The 19840-nt window shown below is 41.5% G+C and overlaps 2 protein-coding genes across 7 annotated transcripts in view; both read left to right on the forward strand.

The window, feature by feature from the left end:
• SHC4 (SHC adaptor protein 4) overlaps positions 1 to 11104 on the forward strand; it is a 69540-nt gene extending 58436 nt beyond the window's left edge. For 5 of the 6 annotated variants that reach the window (XM_054040967.1, XM_054040964.1, XM_054040965.1 and 2 more), the window contains 5 exons: positions 2707 to 2884; positions 4363 to 4423; positions 6390 to 6569; positions 8772 to 9025; positions 9854 to 11104. In XM_054040967.1, coding sequence (XP_053896942.1) covers positions 2707 to 2884; positions 4363 to 4423; positions 6390 to 6569; positions 8772 to 9025; positions 9854 to 10009 — 829 coding nt within the window. In that variant the 3' untranslated portion in view covers positions 10010 to 11104. The remainder of the gene's footprint in view (positions 1 to 2706; positions 2885 to 4362; positions 4424 to 6389; positions 6570 to 8771; positions 9026 to 9853) is intronic. The other variant, XM_054040966.1, reaches the window with a different exon arrangement.
• Positions 11105 to 18286: 7182 nt separating this feature from the next.
• The window catches only part of CEP152 (centrosomal protein 152), a 46171-nt gene continuing 44617 nt past the window's right edge, over positions 18287 to 19840 (forward strand). The window contains exon 1 of the mRNA XM_054042129.1: positions 18287 to 18417. Within this exon, the coding sequence (XP_053898104.1) occupies positions 18328 to 18417 (90 nt within the window). The 5' untranslated portion in view covers positions 18287 to 18327. The remainder of the gene's footprint in view (positions 18418 to 19840) is intronic.

The raw sequence follows: 19840 nt of genomic DNA on the forward strand, positions 1-19840 counted from the left end.
CTGTGAAGATCGTGGCTTATTGCTCTGACTTTGTTGCCTCTCTCCCATCTTTAAGTTTCTCCATTGGTTCCCTCATCTCCATTGCATCAGACACAAACTTCTTGTCCTTACTTTCAAAGCCCTTTGCAGTTTAGCCCCCTGCCCACCTCTCCAACCTATCATAGCAAGGTTGATCCACACTTTCACTCAATCACCTGCTTCTCTGACAAGCATTTACATGCTTTCTCCCATGCTGCCTGTTATGAGTGGGAAAAGCTCCCAGTCTGAATCCACAAAGCCGCCACTATCTTCCTTCAGCTCCCTATTCAAAACTAACCTCTGCTTCAACACTTAAAGGAAACTGCAAGCTGGTAGTCACTAGGCAGATGGCAAATTGTGGTCACTGCTACTGAGTGGCTGAGAACTGCACACATCCTATTGTCTTTGTTACATTGCCCTCTTAGAGCAAGGGCGACCTTTTATAATGTTTTGTACAGTGTCTTGCAGAATGAGACCCAACCAGGTTGTGACCTTTATGTGCTACCACAATAGAAATGTTAAAAAATGTTACCCCTTTTTGATCTGGGCTGTTGGACAAAATGTGGGGTCTTGTGAGTTGTTTCAGTTAGGAAGACGAGCTGGTGATGGAGCCAGGTGTTTCTTTGACGCAGTCCTGTTTATTTTCAAAGAATGTACAAAGTCCTGTTTCCTTGGACACAGGAAGACTCAAACAACAGGGGATAGTTTCTTTGCTCACAGTTCCAAGCCTCTTTCAGACAAGCACTCTCCCCAAAACCTCTCGCCCTAGTCTTTTTCTCAGGGCCACACTCCCAATGCTTGTTCTGCTGCCTCCTTGGCTTTCTATTTCTGTTGTATTTTCCATTGCTTATGTCCCATGCACTCAGACCTACCACTCCAGTACAATCAGGGCTCGTCTTCACTACCCGCCTGGATTGGCGGGTAGAAATCGATCTCTCAGGGATCGATTTATCACGTCTCGTCGGAACGCGATAATCGATCCCCGAATCGACGTGCGTACTCCACCAGCCCAGGTAGGAGTAAGCGCCGTCGACGGGGAAGCCGCGGTGGTCGATTTGCCGCCGTCCTCACAGTGGGGTAAGTTGGATCAGATACGTCAAATTCAGCTACGCTATTCCCGTAGCTGAATTTGCGTATCTGAAATCGGCCCCCCCTCTCCCTCCGTAGTGTAGACGTAGCCTCAGTCTCCCCCAGTCAAGTTTATCAACTCAAAGGGAGTTCTGCTGTGGGCACAAGGCTAACTCCTACTCCAGCCTTGCATGTGGCTTTGGTCTGGGTAAAGATCCCTATAGTTTCAACTATCTAGTCCATAAAGGTGCTTCATTGCTTTTTATAATTATCCTGAAGAAAGGCAGCGTGTATACCCAACCCATAACAATAATAACAATACCACCTTAATTATATTTTTCTTTTATTAGATAGAGTATTTCTCTCCCTCCACATTCTAATACTAACCTGTTACCTCAGGGGGCAATAAGTATAAAGATGATCTTCCCTGTGAAATCATTCTAGGTTACATCATACGTAAATCACTGAAATTAGAAATGGAAATGGTTGATTAGATTATTTAGTCCAGCCCTCAGCCAGTCCAGGAGAACAGTCCCCAGACAGAAGACTTCCCTCAGATAGTGCTGTGTGACTGAGTCACCCACTTCCAAACTACTGTGAATCATATAATCAAATACTTGAGCTGTGTATCACATAATCAAGTACTTGAACTTTATCTCTTTCCTCCTTGTGGCCTTTTATCCAATTATCTTCTTGTTACACAGAGAAGTAAGATTCCAAATGCGTTGTTATTTTTGGAGGAGAGGCATAGTGCAGGAAACACCTCCTGCTTTTGCAGTGTATCAGCTGAATGTTGAAGCCATCATTTGGTTCATGGCATGCGGGAAAATGTGCACCATCGATGATGCCATTTAGGGCTTGTCTCCACAATGAGGTGATGCACATCATTGGGGTGTGAATTCTAAATGGGCCCACGTACTCAAATTTCCCTAATGCAGTTAATGGAGTCCCAGTTCAAACACTACTATGTTAACACACACTAGGGAACTTTGAGCACATGCCAGTTAGTGACACGCTTAAATGCTCTATTGCACCATGTAGACAAGCCTTTAGTATTTGCTTCCAGCTGAACGAGTCTTGTTCTGTTGATTGTTTTTTAAAATTAGACTAGATTCCACTCTGGAAAACTGTATTTGGTGTAGCCATATTTGATTTCCTGAAGCAATTCCAGGCCTATCTAACTGCTGCCCAAATGCCACATGAAGTTTTAATTTCCCTTTATAAGTCCCACACACTTGCTTTATGCAGACAAGATAAGAGGCAAAAGGAATTGGGCCCAGAGTCTATAATGTGAATGCATTAATGAACAGCGTCTACTCTGAGCCAAAAGTGGCTCTTGTATCATTTTCATGGCTAAGAGAATGCAGACCGTCCCAATGTTAAGGAAGTATCTATGCCACCCTGCCAACTGAGTTATGGGTGGTTAACACAAATTACAATAGCTGGAAAAATAAAGAAGTAGCTGAGTGAAAGGATTTAATCAAACAGCTATTAACATTGGGAACAATGGCATTTGTATGGCTAGTTTGTCCATTTTGTTGTGGACAGACTCATGGAATGTGTTTACCCTGAGAATCATTTGATTATGTGGTTCATTTCATGTGCTGGTTCATTTTTCAGTGAAGTGATGAATCTTGATGGATCAGCTTGGAATACGCAGGAAAAGGAGGATTATGAATATTACAATGAAATTCCAGGGAAAGAACCTCCTACAGGTGGATTATTAGACATGCAAATGAAAGTGCAAACAGACCAAAGGGAAAACTGTCCCATACAATGTGAAAAGCAATACTGTTTGGTAAGCATGTCTATTTCGGGTATTACTATTCACTACTTGGCTTGGGAAGGGATTTTTAGGCCAGTTTTAATAACACTTAGCACATATTTGAATCTCAAAGCACTTTATCAACATTAACTGATTCATCCTTACATACCTCTGGGAGAGCAGGTATCCTCTCTTTCTTGAGATGGGGAGAAAGTGGGTCGTAGATTTAAATGGCTTGTTCAAGACCACACACCTGCAAACCCTTAGGACTTGCCAGCTTCCAGTCCCATGGTCAGACCACGCTGTCACTCCGCACTGCATTCTGCATGTATGAGATGCAGTTTTCAGTAATTCTAGTGTGTTTCAAGATACAGCGTGCTTTCAAATTATCCAAAGGTCTCTGGGACTTTAGGGGGTAGACAAACCCTGAACCTAGGCACAGTCAGGACTCAGAAAATCAGGAAGTGAAACCAGCAGATTTAAGAGCTTACTGGGATAATTCCCCTGATTGTAGAGTGTACTGGTCAGCATTTCCAAGCACAGGTAAGTGGGTACCACCAGCTGGCTCTGCTTGCGGAACTCTGAGTCTGCATTCAAAGACCTCCAGGAGTGGGGCTGGGAGAGGATGTCTCAGTTATGCTTGTGGCTTTGCAGCAGAGACTTATTGAGGAGGGACAATACAACCCCAGGAGATGTAACCGAACTCTGGTTCACGGCTGTGAGACTCTATTCCTTGTACCCCCGACCCAGGTGTCGTTTTCTCAGTACTTCCTTTCAATCTTGAAAATTCTTTAATGCCATTCAGACAACAGTGTGACCATTCTGCTTCCATGCCATGTTGTCTGTATTCTCTCTCCCTGTTTTTATTGCAAGAAATGTTTACATGAAAACAGGATCTTCATTGCCTAGGAGTTAATCTAATCCTGCTGCATATTCCTCAAATGAAATCATCGGTTTCCCGTTTGTGACATCATAGTCATCTCCCTAGCAACTAATTGTGATGTTACGAACAGTGGGTTATGATTTCAGATGAGGAATTGGTCCCAGAAGCAGAGCTGCTGCTTGGCAACCAAGATTCTGTCTTCATGAAAATATCCTTAGGAATAAAATCAAAATAAGGGGTTACTCATTAGAGGAGGAAGGGTTAGTGTTCCCAGTGTGTTGAGTATTAATGCTTTGCTAGTCAATATATTAAGACCGTTTCTGTAACATGCTACAAACATGGCATAAAATGCAAACATAGAACCAAGCTTCTCTCTCTCATCCGTCAGAGACTGGCTGTGTACCCATATTTTCTAAGCCTTCCAATGACTGCTGTGGAGCTTAGACTCTTCACAGGGATTGGGACATGCGTCATGGGAATAGCCAATGGGAAGTAAAGCATCAGCACTGACTATTGTTTGAGGGGGTGGAGAAATTTGTTGTCCAGGGATCACTGGAATGCATGGTATATATTGAAACGATATCTGAAGTTTATTAACAATTTAAAGTAAATTGTGTGATTCTTCCAGGCTGGCAGCCCAAAATGCATCAACATATATGAAAACTGTCCAGAAGAAAACAAATCAGTGGGTATGTGCTACGTCTTCCTTCCCCTGCATATCTAGATTTCAATTGAGCCAGACTGTCTGGAAGTGCTGAGATTTTTGATATAATAAAGAAAAGTGTTCTGCTTATTAGGTCGTAAATAGTTCCCCGGCTGAGGGGAAGACAAAAAAGCCTTACAACTTTTCAAAGGGGTGTTAATCCATTTTTATTCCTGCTGGCGGATTTACCAATTTTACTTGTCCTGACACAATACAGTAGCCCTTTGTTGCTTTATTTTCTTTCATCTCCTGCAAGGAAGAAAGATGCTCCCCTGCTTAACTACCTCTGACCCGACTCTGACAGAATATACACATGCATTACAGGGTCAGAACTGTCAGTGTCCCTGTGACATTCTGGAGGGAGCATGTTTGTGGCCTTGATTCCAGTGTTAAAGGGGGTCCTAGTCTCAAATCTAATCTTAACTCTGTTTCTTCACTTGAGCTTTCCCCTATTTCCCTTTCTGTGGCTAGTTATAAGCTCCAAGTCACCTTCATGGTGGGGAAACTTGCTCTCTGATATCTCAGTATATCCGTAGGCTCCTCTTCCTTTTTTGGACTTCACGTGGCACTGCTGATGCCTCTGGACACATTTCTTTGGCTCCATCCTTTTCCTCATACAACGAGGCCCTTTTAAAAATCCCATTGGCCCTGCTGGTGGGGACTGTATTACGCTGCCCACACGGTGGTGTTAAATTTCTTTATTTGCAATATTTCTGCATTTGCCACGTTTACAAGAGAAGCAACTAATTTCTACATATGAAGGATGAATCAATCAAATAATAAATGTGATAAATAGCACAAACATGGTCACTGTTTGGCTAGCTGAATAGCATTCCCTTAATACCCTGCTGCTCGGTTAACCCTCTCCTGAATTAAGACCATAGGCTGAGCGATGCTCCTCTGGCTCACCCGGCAGAGCTACAAAGCACCAATCAGCTCTGACCTCCCAACCTTTCAGGGGCAGGGAAAGGAAGAAATCCCTCCTCTTCCCAAAATGCTCCTAGGAAAGGGAAAGGGTTTTGCAACAGAACTGAGGCTGTGCAGTGTCTCTCCATAAAGACGTACATTAGGATTGGAAGGGACCTCCTGAGTCCTCAAGTCCAGTCATCCTATTGATAAACTTACAAACTCATCTTAAAACTGGGAGGCTGTTCCAGAATGTCACTCCTCTGATGGTTAGAAATCTTCTAGTTTATAGCCTAAATTTATACCCATTTGTTCATGTGCTGACATTGTTCATTAGTTTTAATAGCTCTTCTGTCTCCCTGGTGTACCCTGATCAATCAGATCTCTTCTGAGCCTTTGTTGTGCCTAGGCGAAACAAGCCAAGCTCTTTTTAGTCTCCTCTCCTACAAATTGCTCCCAGAATGAGGAGAGATCAGAGATCCCATTAGACTCAATGGATGTTTTTACACCTGAATCAGGGTAGAATAAGTGTGGAAAAAGTTAATTTATTCAGAATTATCCAGGGCCAGTAAAAATAATCAGCCACATACTCAATAGTTGGGCATTAGGAACCCTGAGATGAGAAACCTAAAGAAAAGTTAAGAAAAACTGCATGTATTTTGACCATAAATACATAAAATACTCCTATAATAATAAATACCCACTCCTATAATTTTCAGCGAACCCTACAGAGAGCTTCAGGGTGGGGTTTTCAAGATTACTCAGCTTTGGCCTAAATTGCTCTCACTGAAGTCAATGGAGATTTACCATTGACTTCAGTAGAAGCAGAGTTAGGCCAAGGGCTTGAAGTTTTGATGACGCCATTTTAACTCTAAAATGGTTAGGATGTTGCTTTTTAGAAATAAAGACAAATGAGATAATTTGGCACATTTTTCTTTTGTCCCTGAAGGGTTTAAGTGGAAATGTCAAAGCTGCAACATTCAGATGCAGCTGTTGTTTTTTTAGCTTGGTCAAAAAGATGCAATGTATATTGCCACTAATTACAGGTAACTATGGTGAAAGATCACTGAAGGCAAAAAAAGATGTATCTTTACCGAAACCTGCTTGCAAAATGGATCTTTTTGATGACCCTTGTTACATCAACACTCAGACCCTGCAAACTACAGCCTACACAGCTAGAGGCCTTGCATCAGCCCAGGTCTATGGGAGCCCGCTGTGTCATGAAAGTAGGTTCATATTTCAATGACATCTTTTTCTAAGCCTTGAAATGAGGATCTTGTCATCTGAATGCATGGGGAAGGAATCTGTTTTCTCCATAATAATTTGGGAGGGGAAAAAATCTTGTAACTGCTAGGCACCTCTTTTGGCTGTTAAATTCAGGATAAGCAGCACCAAAGATTAGAAATACTGACAAGCAATGAGTAGATCTAACTTCTGTCTTCTGAAGTTGATCAATGGCAATAAAATGCATAGGGTTATAATTTTTCACAGGGAATGACAAGCAGTCCCGGAAGCTGCTTTGAAAACGTAGGGCCATATCATGTCCCCAAGATATGGGATGGTCTTCTGCATGTAAATCTTACCCATTCTGACCCAAAGGAGGTCAACTGCCTCTGCTGCAATTTCATAGATTTTAAGATCATAAGGGACCATTATGCTCATCTAGTCTCATGTTCTGCATAAACCAGCTCAGAGAACTTTACCCAGTAATTGCTACATCAAGCCCATAACTTTGGTTTGAACTGTAGCAGATCTTTCAGAAAGACATCTAGATTTGATTTAAAAGACTTCAAGTGATGGAGAATCCATCATGTCCATAGGTGAGTTGTTTTAATGGTCAGTTACCCTAATTGTTAAAAATTTCATCCTTATTTCCTATCTTCTCCCTTCCTGAACTGCTTATGCGATTGGCTTGGGTTCCATACAGAGAGAAGGGGATGGAGACTAGGGAGGCCTGCATTAGAGACTTTCCCAGCTTGGATCTGTGGGTCCCCTCTGTGTTGGAGAAATCTGTTTAAAGAGGCCAGAGGACGCCCTGCTAGCAAAACTGCATTGAAACAGTGATACCAGTCAGTTTTCTAAGAGAAATGTTGCCTATGAGTCATTTGAGGCCTGACTGGCTGTATCTCAACCCACCTATACTGTTGTTGTGTTTAGTAACATTTTGGTTTTGCTTAGCAGATGCATCATGCTGTAAATCAGGGGTTGGCAACATTCGGCTCGCCAGGGTAAGCACCCTGGCGGGCCGGGCCAGTTTTATTTACCTGCTGACGCGGCAGGTTCGGCCGATCGCGGCCCCTCACTGGCCGCGGTTCGCTGTCCCGGGCCAATGGGGGCGGCGAGAAACCGCAGCCAACACATCACTCGCCCGTGCCGCTTCTTGCCGCCCCCATTGGCCCGGGACGGTGAACCGCGGCCAGTGGGGGCCGCGATCGGCCGAACCTGCTGCGTCAGCAGGTAAATAAAACTGTCCCGGCCCGCCAGGGTGCTTACCCTGGCAAGCCGCGTGCTGAATGTTGCCAACCCCTGCTGTAAATGCTTCCTTTCAGGCTGTATCAGTCATATTATCTTATACTCCTGTACATAGCTGGAGTCATTCAACATGACCCTCAGAATTAGATATGGCATTCTCTTCAGTGCCAGCTAAAGAAGAATGAAAAATTAGATCTTTAAATAATGTAGCCAAAAGACAAACTTGCTTTGCAGGAAAGATCTGATTTTTTTTTTTTTTAACAAAATACCTATCAGATCACAAATAATCAGATTGTGTTCTTTGTCATTTTTCATGTGCTAATAATACAATAGGTAAAAGTAACCATGCAAACAAACACCAAGAATTTTGTCTGTAGGTTTTGGTATAAGACAGAACGTTTTACAACTCACACATCTCTACAGAAGTATTTTTGTGCCACTCATAATTGTATGTAGTTCATTGAACTACATAAACAACAGCTTTCTAATACATGCCACATTCAGATATACAATTGCAAGATGGAATCTTCTCTAAGCTTCCAAACTTTGTGATTCTTTCCCAGAGGAACCCACCCCCACTCAACCATTGCAACACAAAACCCAAACACTACAATATCAGAACAAACTTTTTAATGGCTAATCCCTGTTCCTGTTACCTAGCAACATGAGAACTAACTATTTAATGGATCTCACACTTTCCAAAGTTTCTACATGTGTAAAATGGGGGTGATAAGTTTTACCTAAGTTGGTGGGGTGCTGTGAATATTACTGTGCGCATAAGGCTTTGAAACTGTTAATTATTATTACTATCTGGAAGACTGGTTTGATTACAGCTTCAAATCTGAATCATTTGACTCTCCCAGTGTTTCAGTGGTATAAAAATGTTTAATATCTCTTGTGTTTATGCTGAAGTTTTGGGTGAAGGGTCCAGCATCTTTCCTTTCATTTAATTTTAGAATTGCCGGAAGCTGTTCAGCAGCGTGCCACAACCAACATGGATAGTGTATGTGTTCTGCCACAAATAAAGCAACAGTTAAGGAATGAAGATTGTTACCATGGCAAATTAAACAGGAAAGCAGCAGAGACCCTCTTGGTCAACGACGGGGATTTTTTGGTGCGAGAGAGTGCAACATCACCTGGTCAATATGTATTGAGTGGATTGCAAGGAGGGCAAGCAAAGCATTTACTGTTGGTGGATCCTGAAGGCAAGGTATGGATAATCCATGTATGGAAAGTATCTCATAAAAAGGTACTGGTTTGCTCCAGCATTTCAAAGGTAAAGTGCCAAGGATGAAATGCGGGTTCTGTTGATGTTAAACACGAGTTTTGCCAATGACTTCAGTGGGGCTAGGGCTTCATCCCAAGACTTTTAAGAGTGTGGTCATTATTGTAATTAGCTGTGTCACATGGATGTATAATTAACACATCCTTTGAGTATTAAATGTTGCTATAATCAAATGCTGATAGTATCCGACAATAAAATTGACCAGTAAAGGGTTTCCAGATGCAGAAAAAATAATGGAAAGAGTCAGTTGTATCACCTGAAATCTAACCTCCTAGGACTTCTGTACAGCTGGTTGAGGAGCTTCCCCGAGTGATATTTCTAACAGGCAGGAGTGAACCAGAGAGCATTTGCTAGAGGGAGAGAGGGGAGATGCCTCTTGGGAGAAAAAATTGTGGCTTTGCTCCCCTTTCACAGCTGTATGCCCCTGCGCCCAGTTCTGCACACATTCCATCAACTTCCCCTTTCTCCCTCATTGTTCCCCTTGCCTGTGCAATGGGTATGACATCACCATAGCAGAATACGTACCCAGCACAAGACAGGATATCACAGGTGTTACTTTTGTCTGGCACATAGGAAAACCAGAGGCAAAACAGATAACAGAACAATATTTAAACTATTTGTTCTGTTAGTGTGTGTCACTACAACCCTGCCTATTGATCCTGCTGAATTCAGTGGCTTTAATTCCTGTTGACTTCAAAGTGGTAATTTTTAATTGAAAATAAACTTAAATCAATTTTTTTGCTTTCTTTAAAGGTCAGAACCAAAGACCATGTGTTTGATAGTGTGGGTCATCTTATTCGCTACCACATGGAAAATAATCTGCCAATCATCTCTTCTGGAAGTGAAGTGAGCTTGAAACAGCCAGTGAGAAAACAGAATAACACAGGACACATGCAATACAACAAATAACACTGTTGGATCTCAACATTCCCAAGGCAATTAATTTGTGAAAACTGCATTGACTATTCTTAAACTTCATTACTACAAAGCCAACTGAAAAAGTATAAACTGCACTTTTCAGCTGCTGTTACGGAAGACTTCTTTTCATGTGTATGTATGAATATATGTATATCTATGTAGATCTATAGAGATCAATATGCATAGCTATATAGATCTATATAGTGTTAATCTTAGCAAAATGAAACCCCTGGAGAGTGAGAGATCCATTTGGGGAAAAAAAGACGTGCACAGATATCACTTTCAAGGTCATACTGAATCAGTAACTATTTAAAAGCACAATGAAACTTATACATGGAAAAACTCACTTGAACAAACTGCTGGGACATTAGTATGTGCCTTTTAGTCATGGAATTATTGGAAACAAATATTATTTATATTGGATTAGTTTCAAGCGGATACATGAACATGTGTAGGTTTAGAACTACTTGCCAAAACAAATTATTTGAATATTACTAACATGTCACTTGCTTACAGTAGACACTAACTTTATTTCATTTTGCTTATAACAGCACTTTAATAGCAAATAATGTTTAAAATGAATGGCATACACAATAGAAAGGTTGCTTGTTTTCTTAGTAACAATCAGTTGTTTAATCACTGTCTGACTGTTCAAAGATTTGAGATTATGCAACATTTACTAAACGGAAATAAAGATATGTAAATGAAGTGTAATTTTGAAATAGAATGTATCAAAGAGCAAGCATGCTAGATTCTAATATTTTTGTGTCTTGCATATAATTTTACAATTATTGCCAAGTTACTGGAAATGTCTCTTTTTAAAAGTAGGTTAAATATATTTTTCATTGATTCCATTGATATTGACAAATTAGGGAAACTGAATGAGACAAATGATACATTTTGAGGGGGGAAATATTTAAAAAAAATTGAATTTTGCATGTTCTAGAGATTATTGTACAAATTTTTTCTCCAAATGATGTGATATCTGCCCCTTGCTTGCTTAGATTCCATTTGATCATAAACATTGGAAATGACTTTTTAAGAAAATATATTCTGTTTTGTCACAATAAATGCTGTAAATCTGAACGAACCTGTAATCAGCGTATCTGAGAGAGTCAGTAGTTTATTGGTAGTTAAGGAGCAGTGTTTCAATGAGTAATAGGAGAGAGGAGGTGGAAGTGGAACTGAAGGCCCTTGTGGGGAGTTATCTAAGGGTTAGATCTGGCCGAATAATGGATTTTTCAGTTTGCTGGAAATTCTGAAAAATCAAAACAAAGATTTGTTTTTGGTTAGAAAAAAACTACACAAATTCACAAATAGCTCTGGGTCAACCAAAACTGCATTTTTAGGGAAATAAATTATTTGTGGAAAATAATTAGCCCAGCTCTAGTAAGGGCATCCTTGCTTGGTTTTAAAGTAAGTGATGCCTTTTGGCACAATCAACTGCACCTACCCCTTGCTAAATTCAATTCCATTATCCTGTGGTAAGTGAGCTTCACTAAAAATAAGGAAATTCTGTGTCCTCCATTCAATATGAACATGTTATAGGATGTTACAGAGATATATCTTTCTTTCTTGAAAGAAGAAAGGCTCATATATAGGATAAAAGGTCTGGTAACTGAGGGTATTGCCTTCCATTGAAGGGAAAATCTGATTATTTGACGAGCCATTTTTTAAGCAGTGTGAAATGATTTCCCCTGTATTTTCATCAGTTTCTGGGCCTGAAAAAGCTATAATTTTTGTCTCGTGTAATTAATAAAGTCATTTAGAATATTAAGCTCACATACACACCTTGAAGCAAGGAGAAGCTTTGAAATGTCACTGTAGTTGATTGCCTTGATAACTGTCTGCATGGTTCCTATTTTGTGCCTTCAGTACTGAAGACCTATGTTATTTCTGTTTGCTCACAGCAAAGGTTCTAATCTGTGGATCAGAGCCCCAGAGAGAGTCACTGAAGAGTTCTTTACAGTTGCTGGCAAAGTGGTGTCAGGTTCTGGATTGGTGCTCTGCACACTCTTCCTCTTAGCTAGAGCACCACCGTGCAACTTACTCAATACAAGCGCATTAAGCCTAAGGGGGAGCAGAGAGAACCCTTTGGCTGTTTGTCTGTGAAAGAGAACTGCATGTAGTTTCTCTGCTTCCTCTTCAAAGTTGGAGATGGGGAAGGGGAGAAGAGTGGAGCTCTTCCCCTCCCAGGAAGGAGGTAGAAAGTGAGAGTGTATAGAATTCCACTTCTGCCAGAATTAATTGAAAGCCTCCCAAGACTTGAAAAACAAAACATTTGGGGTTGTGGGGCCACGGGAGAAGAGTTGTCTGAATTTGATATTGAGAATGACTGTCCTAGGACTTTTGTTTTTCCTTCATGGACAGATGTCCATGCAGAAAATATCTAGCATGTGGGTATGGTATTTATAGCTTGATGAGAAATAGACTTAAAACCTCCACCCTGAAATTGAACATCCATACCCTTTAGGAAAATTTGGCTCAGAGCACAAACTTTATGGCTTGGGCTTCTCTTGGGTGTCGTTAAAGCAAAATTGTGAGAGGAAAAATGGGAAAAGAAGCTGGCTAAAATGTACATTGATGGAATAATCAAGTAATATCTCAGAATCTGTTGCTGTGGAAGGGAGAAAATGGAAGAAGCCTGAAGACTACAGATACAACTCAGGTGCTGCTGTAAAACATCCATATGCTGATGACAACAGACATACCGGTACTTTCTAGATTAAATCACTAGAACTCCAGTTCGTCTTTTCCAAAAAACAGAGAGGCCTCTATCATTTGTGTATTAATAGGTCCCTGACCCTCTCTGTGTGCTAGCTACTGCCTACAAAGTACATTATCCTGTGCACAGTGGCAGAATTCTAGAAAGTTTCCCTGAAAACCATGTTAGAGCCTCTGAGAAAAGTCTGTGGCATGAATTGGTAAGCATGCCTATGCAAGTCACTTCACCTTTCTGTGCCCATGAGGATATTACTTTGCAACTGAAGTTGTAAGAATTGGTTAATGCATGTAAAGCTCTATCTGTGCTAAGTATTATTCAGATGTTCATAGATTCATAGACTTTAAGGTCAGAAGGGACCATTATGATACTAAGCTCCACAAGGAAGGACACAGATGTACTTCAGGAAACCCCACTGGAAATGCAGAGCATTTCAGGCCCTTTATCAAAGTGCATGCAGATGCCACTGAAATAACAGAAATTTGCTTGAACAAATTAAAATTTGTATTTGGATAATTTCAATAAATAAAATGTTATAACACACACACACACACACACGAATATCTGTGTGCTCTTACCTGCCTCAATATGTCTGTATCAGGACTTCCGAAGTTTATATGATTTAATGCTGATTTAAGCAGTGGAATTATACTGTTTATGGAAGGTGTCAACGCATGGTGCAGTTACACATATTCTTTTTCTTAGCAGATGAGCAAATGATCCATACTTGGGAAGACCCTCTGTAGTGTTAATTTTGTTATGCAAATTTATGGTACAGGCAGTAGCTGTGGAGTTCTTTGAGCAGCAGGAGAGTTTGGCTTTTGCCAAGGGTTTCTGATCATAATCAATTCTTGAGGCAGAGTTGTTCTCTGAAACTCAAGCAATGATGTTGGGTTGAAAGTGCTGAAAAAGGGGATTGCCCTGAATGTTGTTTTACCACTTCAGACTAGTGTATGTGTGTTAATAAAATCAGCTACACTTAAGCTATGCCCAGCAATTTGCACCATTTGGGGAGGCAAATGTGTCCCTTCCCCATCCCCAAGATTTTTGTACTTGCTCAAAATTTTATATGGCATCAGGGAGCCATGGCTTGACCATTCTTAAGCAGTGGACCTGTGCTAATCAATATGACCACTGCTGGAGCAGCCCAGAGTGTCTTTTTATCTGCAACATCATAGAAATTTGACCCGGCCACCCCACAAAACAGAGGAAATTTCCATGAGTGGGATTGTGACCTGGCCCATGGGATCAAAATACCACTCAGATTTGGCTAGGTGCCCTTCTGTCCAGATGGAGGGATAGTCGGGCCAAATGGTGGTGTGACTTGGCACATGGGGAGTGTGTTCTAATACAGCTGAATGCAGAGGACTCCCCTCAGAACTCAGCTCCTGGAACCCCTGGCACATTCACTGTATGGATAAGGGAAAAGGGAGACTCTATGCCTAACGGAGACCCTGGGTCCCTGCGGAAGGAAGAATGGGATGAGAAGGGACCAGGATGTGGTCTCTGCAGGGGAAGGACTGGAATTTGACCCCTGCCACCAAAGTATCTGAATTGGTGCCACTTATTTCCAGACTCGATATGTGTTGACTGATGTGCCCTCCATGGGGAAGCCAACCTGTAAGGCTCCAGCCAATGCTACCATTCAGAAAAGGGACAACATGGATGTCCCAATCAGCTAGTGATATCAGTGAATGGGGAAATGTTACAATACAAGCATGTGATATGCAGCATTATTCATACACCCCTGTCTCCCACAGAGATTTATTAAGAAATCAAGCAATAATCAATTTAAGAGTCAACCACAAGATGCACTCAAACAGCTAATCTTAAAATCAGTTTCAGAACTCTCATCACATGGCATCTATATGATGCCAGCACATTTCAGCCTAAGATGGTCATGGGCTCTTGCTGTGATGCAATTGCATGTTGCAGTGATGTCATGTCTTGTTGCCATGTCAGGGTGCCATCATGTTGCTATGGCACTGTTTTGTGGTGAGGCATCACATGTTGCTTTCATATCTGTACGTGGTAGACCCCCCTGGTGTGTGCATGTCCCACATCCCCTTACTGTTAGGGTCCCTCCCAGCTGTAGGCCTGGGATGCACAGTGGGGACAAAAAGGGGATAAAGGACTGGCCAGTAGCTGAGGTCCACTAGAACCCTATTGCCCCTACCAGCTATTGGCTAAGATCCCCAGCCAATCAGCGAGCGGCAGCGCTTCCCGCGGCCTTCCGCGCCGGCTTTCAAACTGCAAACACTGGGGTTTGCGGCGCAACTGAACATGAATGAGGAGGGACAAGTAAGTCCCGCCCCCAAAGCAGGGCACTCTAGGGCGGAGAACGGCAGCCTGGTCGCTGACTGGAGGATTCGGCTATCACTCAAAGGGCGTTAGGCTGTGTCACGCGGAAGGCTACCGGTGGGATTTGATGGAAGGCGAGTAACTGCAGCGTCCTGCGGCCCCTGGTGAGTATCGGTGCGGGCTCCGCTCTGCTCCTCTCCTGGGGACCTACCGGGAGTGGGAGCCCCCCTGAGCGCCGGCCCTGCCTCTTCCCTGCCCCCATCGCGGGGTTCGGAAGCCCCGCGGGGCTCGGTACGGTCCCTAGTTGGTAGCTACAGCGAGCGGGGCCTCGCCCCTTCCGGGGGTCGCCTCCTACAGCCTTCCTCAGCGCTGGCGCTCCCATGGGAACACGGAGAGGGATGCGCGACCGGGCAGCAAACTCCGGCTACAGGCTGGTCTGCTGTAGCCTTCGGGTCCCACCGTGCTGCTGCCGTGGGGGCGGGGCCTCCTGCCAGCCCCCTCTTCCCCCCCCCCCCCCGAGTGCATCCGGCTGCGCTGGGGGTGGGGGTGGCACTGATCCTGCGAGTGACTCCCCCTCGCCCTGAGCCTGCCGGGCCCCGCTGAAGTCACTAGAGGGGGGGGAGGGCGAGCGGCTGCTGGAATCTAAAGATTCTTAAACCCTACTCCTGTGTAGGACCAATGGCTAATGAAATACAGTAGTGACCTTACAGCCAGTGTAGGGTGTCCCTGACCGCTGCAGTGGATGTTTTCTCATTGCTCTGTAGTGAGAGCTACTCTGGCAGAAGCAAAAGGAATTCCCTCTACTTTAGTTGATTAAAAAACTCAATTGTTCTTCAAATCAACTTCTGGGTACGATATCTTGAGTCTTTAAAAAAGAAGAAACTTGAAATCTGTCTCTGTTGTCACACTGGTTTATGAGTGTTAGTCTGAATCTGTAAAAAGCAACAGAGGGTCCTGTGGCACCTTTAAGACTAACAGAAGTATTGGGAGCATAAGCTTTCGTGGTTAAGAACCTCACCTCAAGTCACTTGCATCTGAAGAAGTGAGGTTCTTACCCACGAAAGCTTATGTTCCCAATACTTCTGTTAGTCTTAAAGGTGCCACAGGACCCTCTGTTGGTTTCTGAGCATCTTTCTAGCAAGTTAGAACAACATCAAATTCCTCTGAACTTTGCATCAGGAAGCAATCCCAGCTGATCATTGTCAAAAGAGTGAACCTGATTATACACAAAGTACTCTGAAATTCACAAAATAAAGAAATTGAACAAAAAAGCATTTTCCTGCTGCCTTTCAGTTGTAGTCATCTTGGCTGTTATTTGTAACTATATAGTAGGTAAAGAAATTTTCAGTTAGAAATGTAGGCTAGGAATTTCAGAGGTCATCTATATGTCTTGAATTATGTGGTGGGTGCCACCCCTAGGTCTCGGAAAATCCCAGCTGTAATTTTCAAGCTGCTGGTTTTTCTCTTAACTAGTACTACCAACCCTGAAGTAGCTTTAGAAAAGGGAGGCTTGCCAATGGACCTAGTACTATGTGTATGATGAGAAGCTGTTATATTTGTGTTTATGCTTCAAAGATGAGTGTGTGTGCACTCTGATTATGTGCACAGGACTTCAAAAAATACATGTATTTACGGTGAGTAGATGTTAGCAATTTATGCAGGATTTGAGCTTGGAATGACCATCACAAACGTCACTACCTTTAGTTCCATGTGCAAGGTGTGCTTATTTGATCTTTTCTCTTCTAATATTAAAAAAAAGCATGTACGTATTAACATAAATAAAACATTTCTACCAAAACACCATTCTGCACACAATTCTCCATCTGCGGAGAGGGGAGAGAAGAATTGAACCACTCGTGACAGATGTTAGTCCTGTCATTTATTGTTAGAAGCTGCCCAGATGCTGTGATGTGGAAGGTATTCGAACCTAAATGTAATACAATAGGCTTTTAGAGAAAAATATTGTTAAAAGATCACTTTCCTGAAATCAAGCTAAACTAATGCATTGCTGTCTTCCTAATTCTGCAGACTGGTTCAGTGCCTTATTTACTGCTTGTTGCCTACTGCTTTATTGCTTTTGTCAAGCTGCAGACTGACCAGATCTGAAGAAGAACTGTGTGTAGCTCAAAAGCTTGTCTCTTTCACCAACAGAAGTTGGTTCAATAAAAGATACTGTATTACCTCACCCACTTTTTTTGGTCAATGTTACTGCTACCAGTAGGGTTCTGAATAGCTGCATTGAAAACTGACGAGAATTAGGTCAATTTCACTGCTGCTGCTTGGGAAAATTATCAATAGCTGCAGATGCAGGTGCAAGAGCTATTTAGTAGAGACGATTTAAAAACAGAGGCTGAAGGGAGGAGTAGATGAGGACTGCTGCAACGAGTAAGCTCAAGTAACCTTATGCATATTTTGAAGGAGATTTTGGGATGGATGCTAGGAAGTACTCAGAATAAGTATAAGTAGGCAAACACTCTTAAAGTAATTATGTCCAAAACGTTATATTGTTGATTCCAATGGGATGTCATCTGCTTTCCTTAATTTGGGAATGACACGTTTACTAAACCTGTTGTTTTGGGGTGGGAATAGCAACATGTACTACAACTATATCAAAAAAAGCAGAGGGAGGCTAGGTATAAAAGTGCTGTAAAAGCTGCTGTAGTAGTTCTGGTATTGCCACTTACAGTTGATAAGAAAAGATTTAAATCCTAAACAGCTAATTAAGGATGGTCAGAAGTCTTTAATTGACAGGACTTTTTTTGCTTCTATTATGGTTTGTATCAGTGCTCTGGTAGTGGCATACTTCCAGTATTTTTTACATCAGTTCCATGAACTATAAAACAAACGAAACCGCTGCCCCTGCCCCCCGGGACTAATAGAAGGTAGTATTTATCCACTTATACTGAGTGAATACATACTAACTCCCTAGAGGCCAAATATTTTGACATACTTCTTATGAACATAAATTATTTTAAGTAACATGTTCATTTGAATGTTCATGTAATGATTAAAGGTTAAACACTTTGACAGCTAAACATTATTTATTTAAATGTTTTAATTGCTAAAACACAGAATTCTTAGAAATTAAAAAGTCTTGCTAACACATTGAGACGCTACAGTGGAAGATCAAGGTAATCCACTGATAGTTGCAGTGTTTGTTTTGAAGTAAACATTGTGTTGCATGTCCACTTGATTTTTGTTGTTGCTCATATGTAACTTTTTTTCTTCCTCCTGTGATAGGTTTTAAACAAGTTGGACAACAAAAACTTTACCTTATTAGAAAACAATGTCACTTGACTTTGACAGTGGAGCTCTGCAAACTCAACATGAAGAAGAAGATGAATATGACCAGGAGGACTATGCAAGAGAGCAAGAGGTGAAAGCAAAGAAATGACATAAATCTGAAGGCTTGTTTAACTCTTTCCTTTTCATTTCTTTTATCCATAGTTATAATTATTTTGAAGGATTATAAATTTGAATTTTTTAATTCCCAAGGCTCTTATGAGAGCACAGCATGCAATACTACAGTACACTGTTTTTAAAAGTATTACACCAAATGTCAAGAAGAGATGAGATCCTACTTTTTGCAAGAACTGCACACCTTCAATACATGATGAGACAAAATTAAAGGCCTCCATCACCTGGGAACTGTGGTTATTTCTCAGCAACCTCTCCCCTGGTTAGGATTACTTACTTAGGAGGCTAAAGTTTTGGTAGGAGTGGGGGAATATTTTCTACTCTAGTCACCAGCTTGATGGTGTGACAAAAAATATGTTTTAATATTTTAATTTTGGAGTTGAGGTGCTCCCTTGTCTGGGCATGCTGGATGCTTTCAGGGTGGCTAAAAACTGATTTTTTTTAAATCAAAATAATCAGATTATTTAAATTTAAATACAGGGTTATATTTAAAAAACAATTAAAACATTAAATTTGAAATTGACAATCTAAGGTGTAAACTTATTATCTATTAAAATGATTTACATTAAATATAAAAAATATTAAGAAGCAAATCTTTGCTGCCAGGTTTAAAAAAAAAAAAGTCAGATCTTGAACTGGTGGAAGGTTAGGACTCAGATCCCACAGAGAGGAGTACAGAATAAATGTCTAGATATCTCATTGCCCAAGTACACACAGCACAAACAAATAGCAACATAGCTTGCATAGAGTGACTAGAGAATCAGGAAATATTCTCTGATCTCTGTGCAGGTTTCTTGCTGTGTCACCCACTCCCTTTTGGGGTCCACTATCTAAAGACATGATGGGCTCTTGTGATACCTTATGAGGTATTACAAGCACTCTTGTGTGTGGACACTAATATCGTTTTATAGTAAATGCCAAAGTTCTGTAGCACAGACTGACCTTTACAGTTGCTACATTTCTGTAATAATACTACTTAATTGATGTCTGGTCCTTTGATCATTGCAACACTTTTCAGAAGAATTAGGAGTGTTAATTTCAGTATCCTAGCCAAACCTAAATGTAGGGAACTTACATTTTACTGTCTTAGTTATAAGTTACTTTCTATTTCTTTCTGGAAGTATCACCAGCTAATTTTTAAAATAAGGTTTAATGTTGTCAGGGGAGATGAGGTTATGGTGACATCACAATCTGCTTGAGTTTACTTTTGCGTCTCTTATGATCTCACTAGAAACAGCTGATGGGTTTTTAGTTCCTTTTATTTTATTTTTGGGGGGCTGAAGGCATGTCTCTTGACTGCCCAAGGTCAGTTTTAGGAGAATTGTGAACTGTGCCATTTAAAGCTTGGTGTGTGTGTATTTGGGTTATGAGAAGAGGATTTA

This window comes from Malaclemys terrapin, chromosome 10 (genome assembly GCF_027887155.1).
Source record: "Malaclemys terrapin pileata isolate rMalTer1 chromosome 10, rMalTer1.hap1, whole genome shotgun sequence".
NCBI classification, from domain to species: domain Eukaryota; kingdom Metazoa; phylum Chordata; order Testudines; family Emydidae; genus Malaclemys; species Malaclemys terrapin.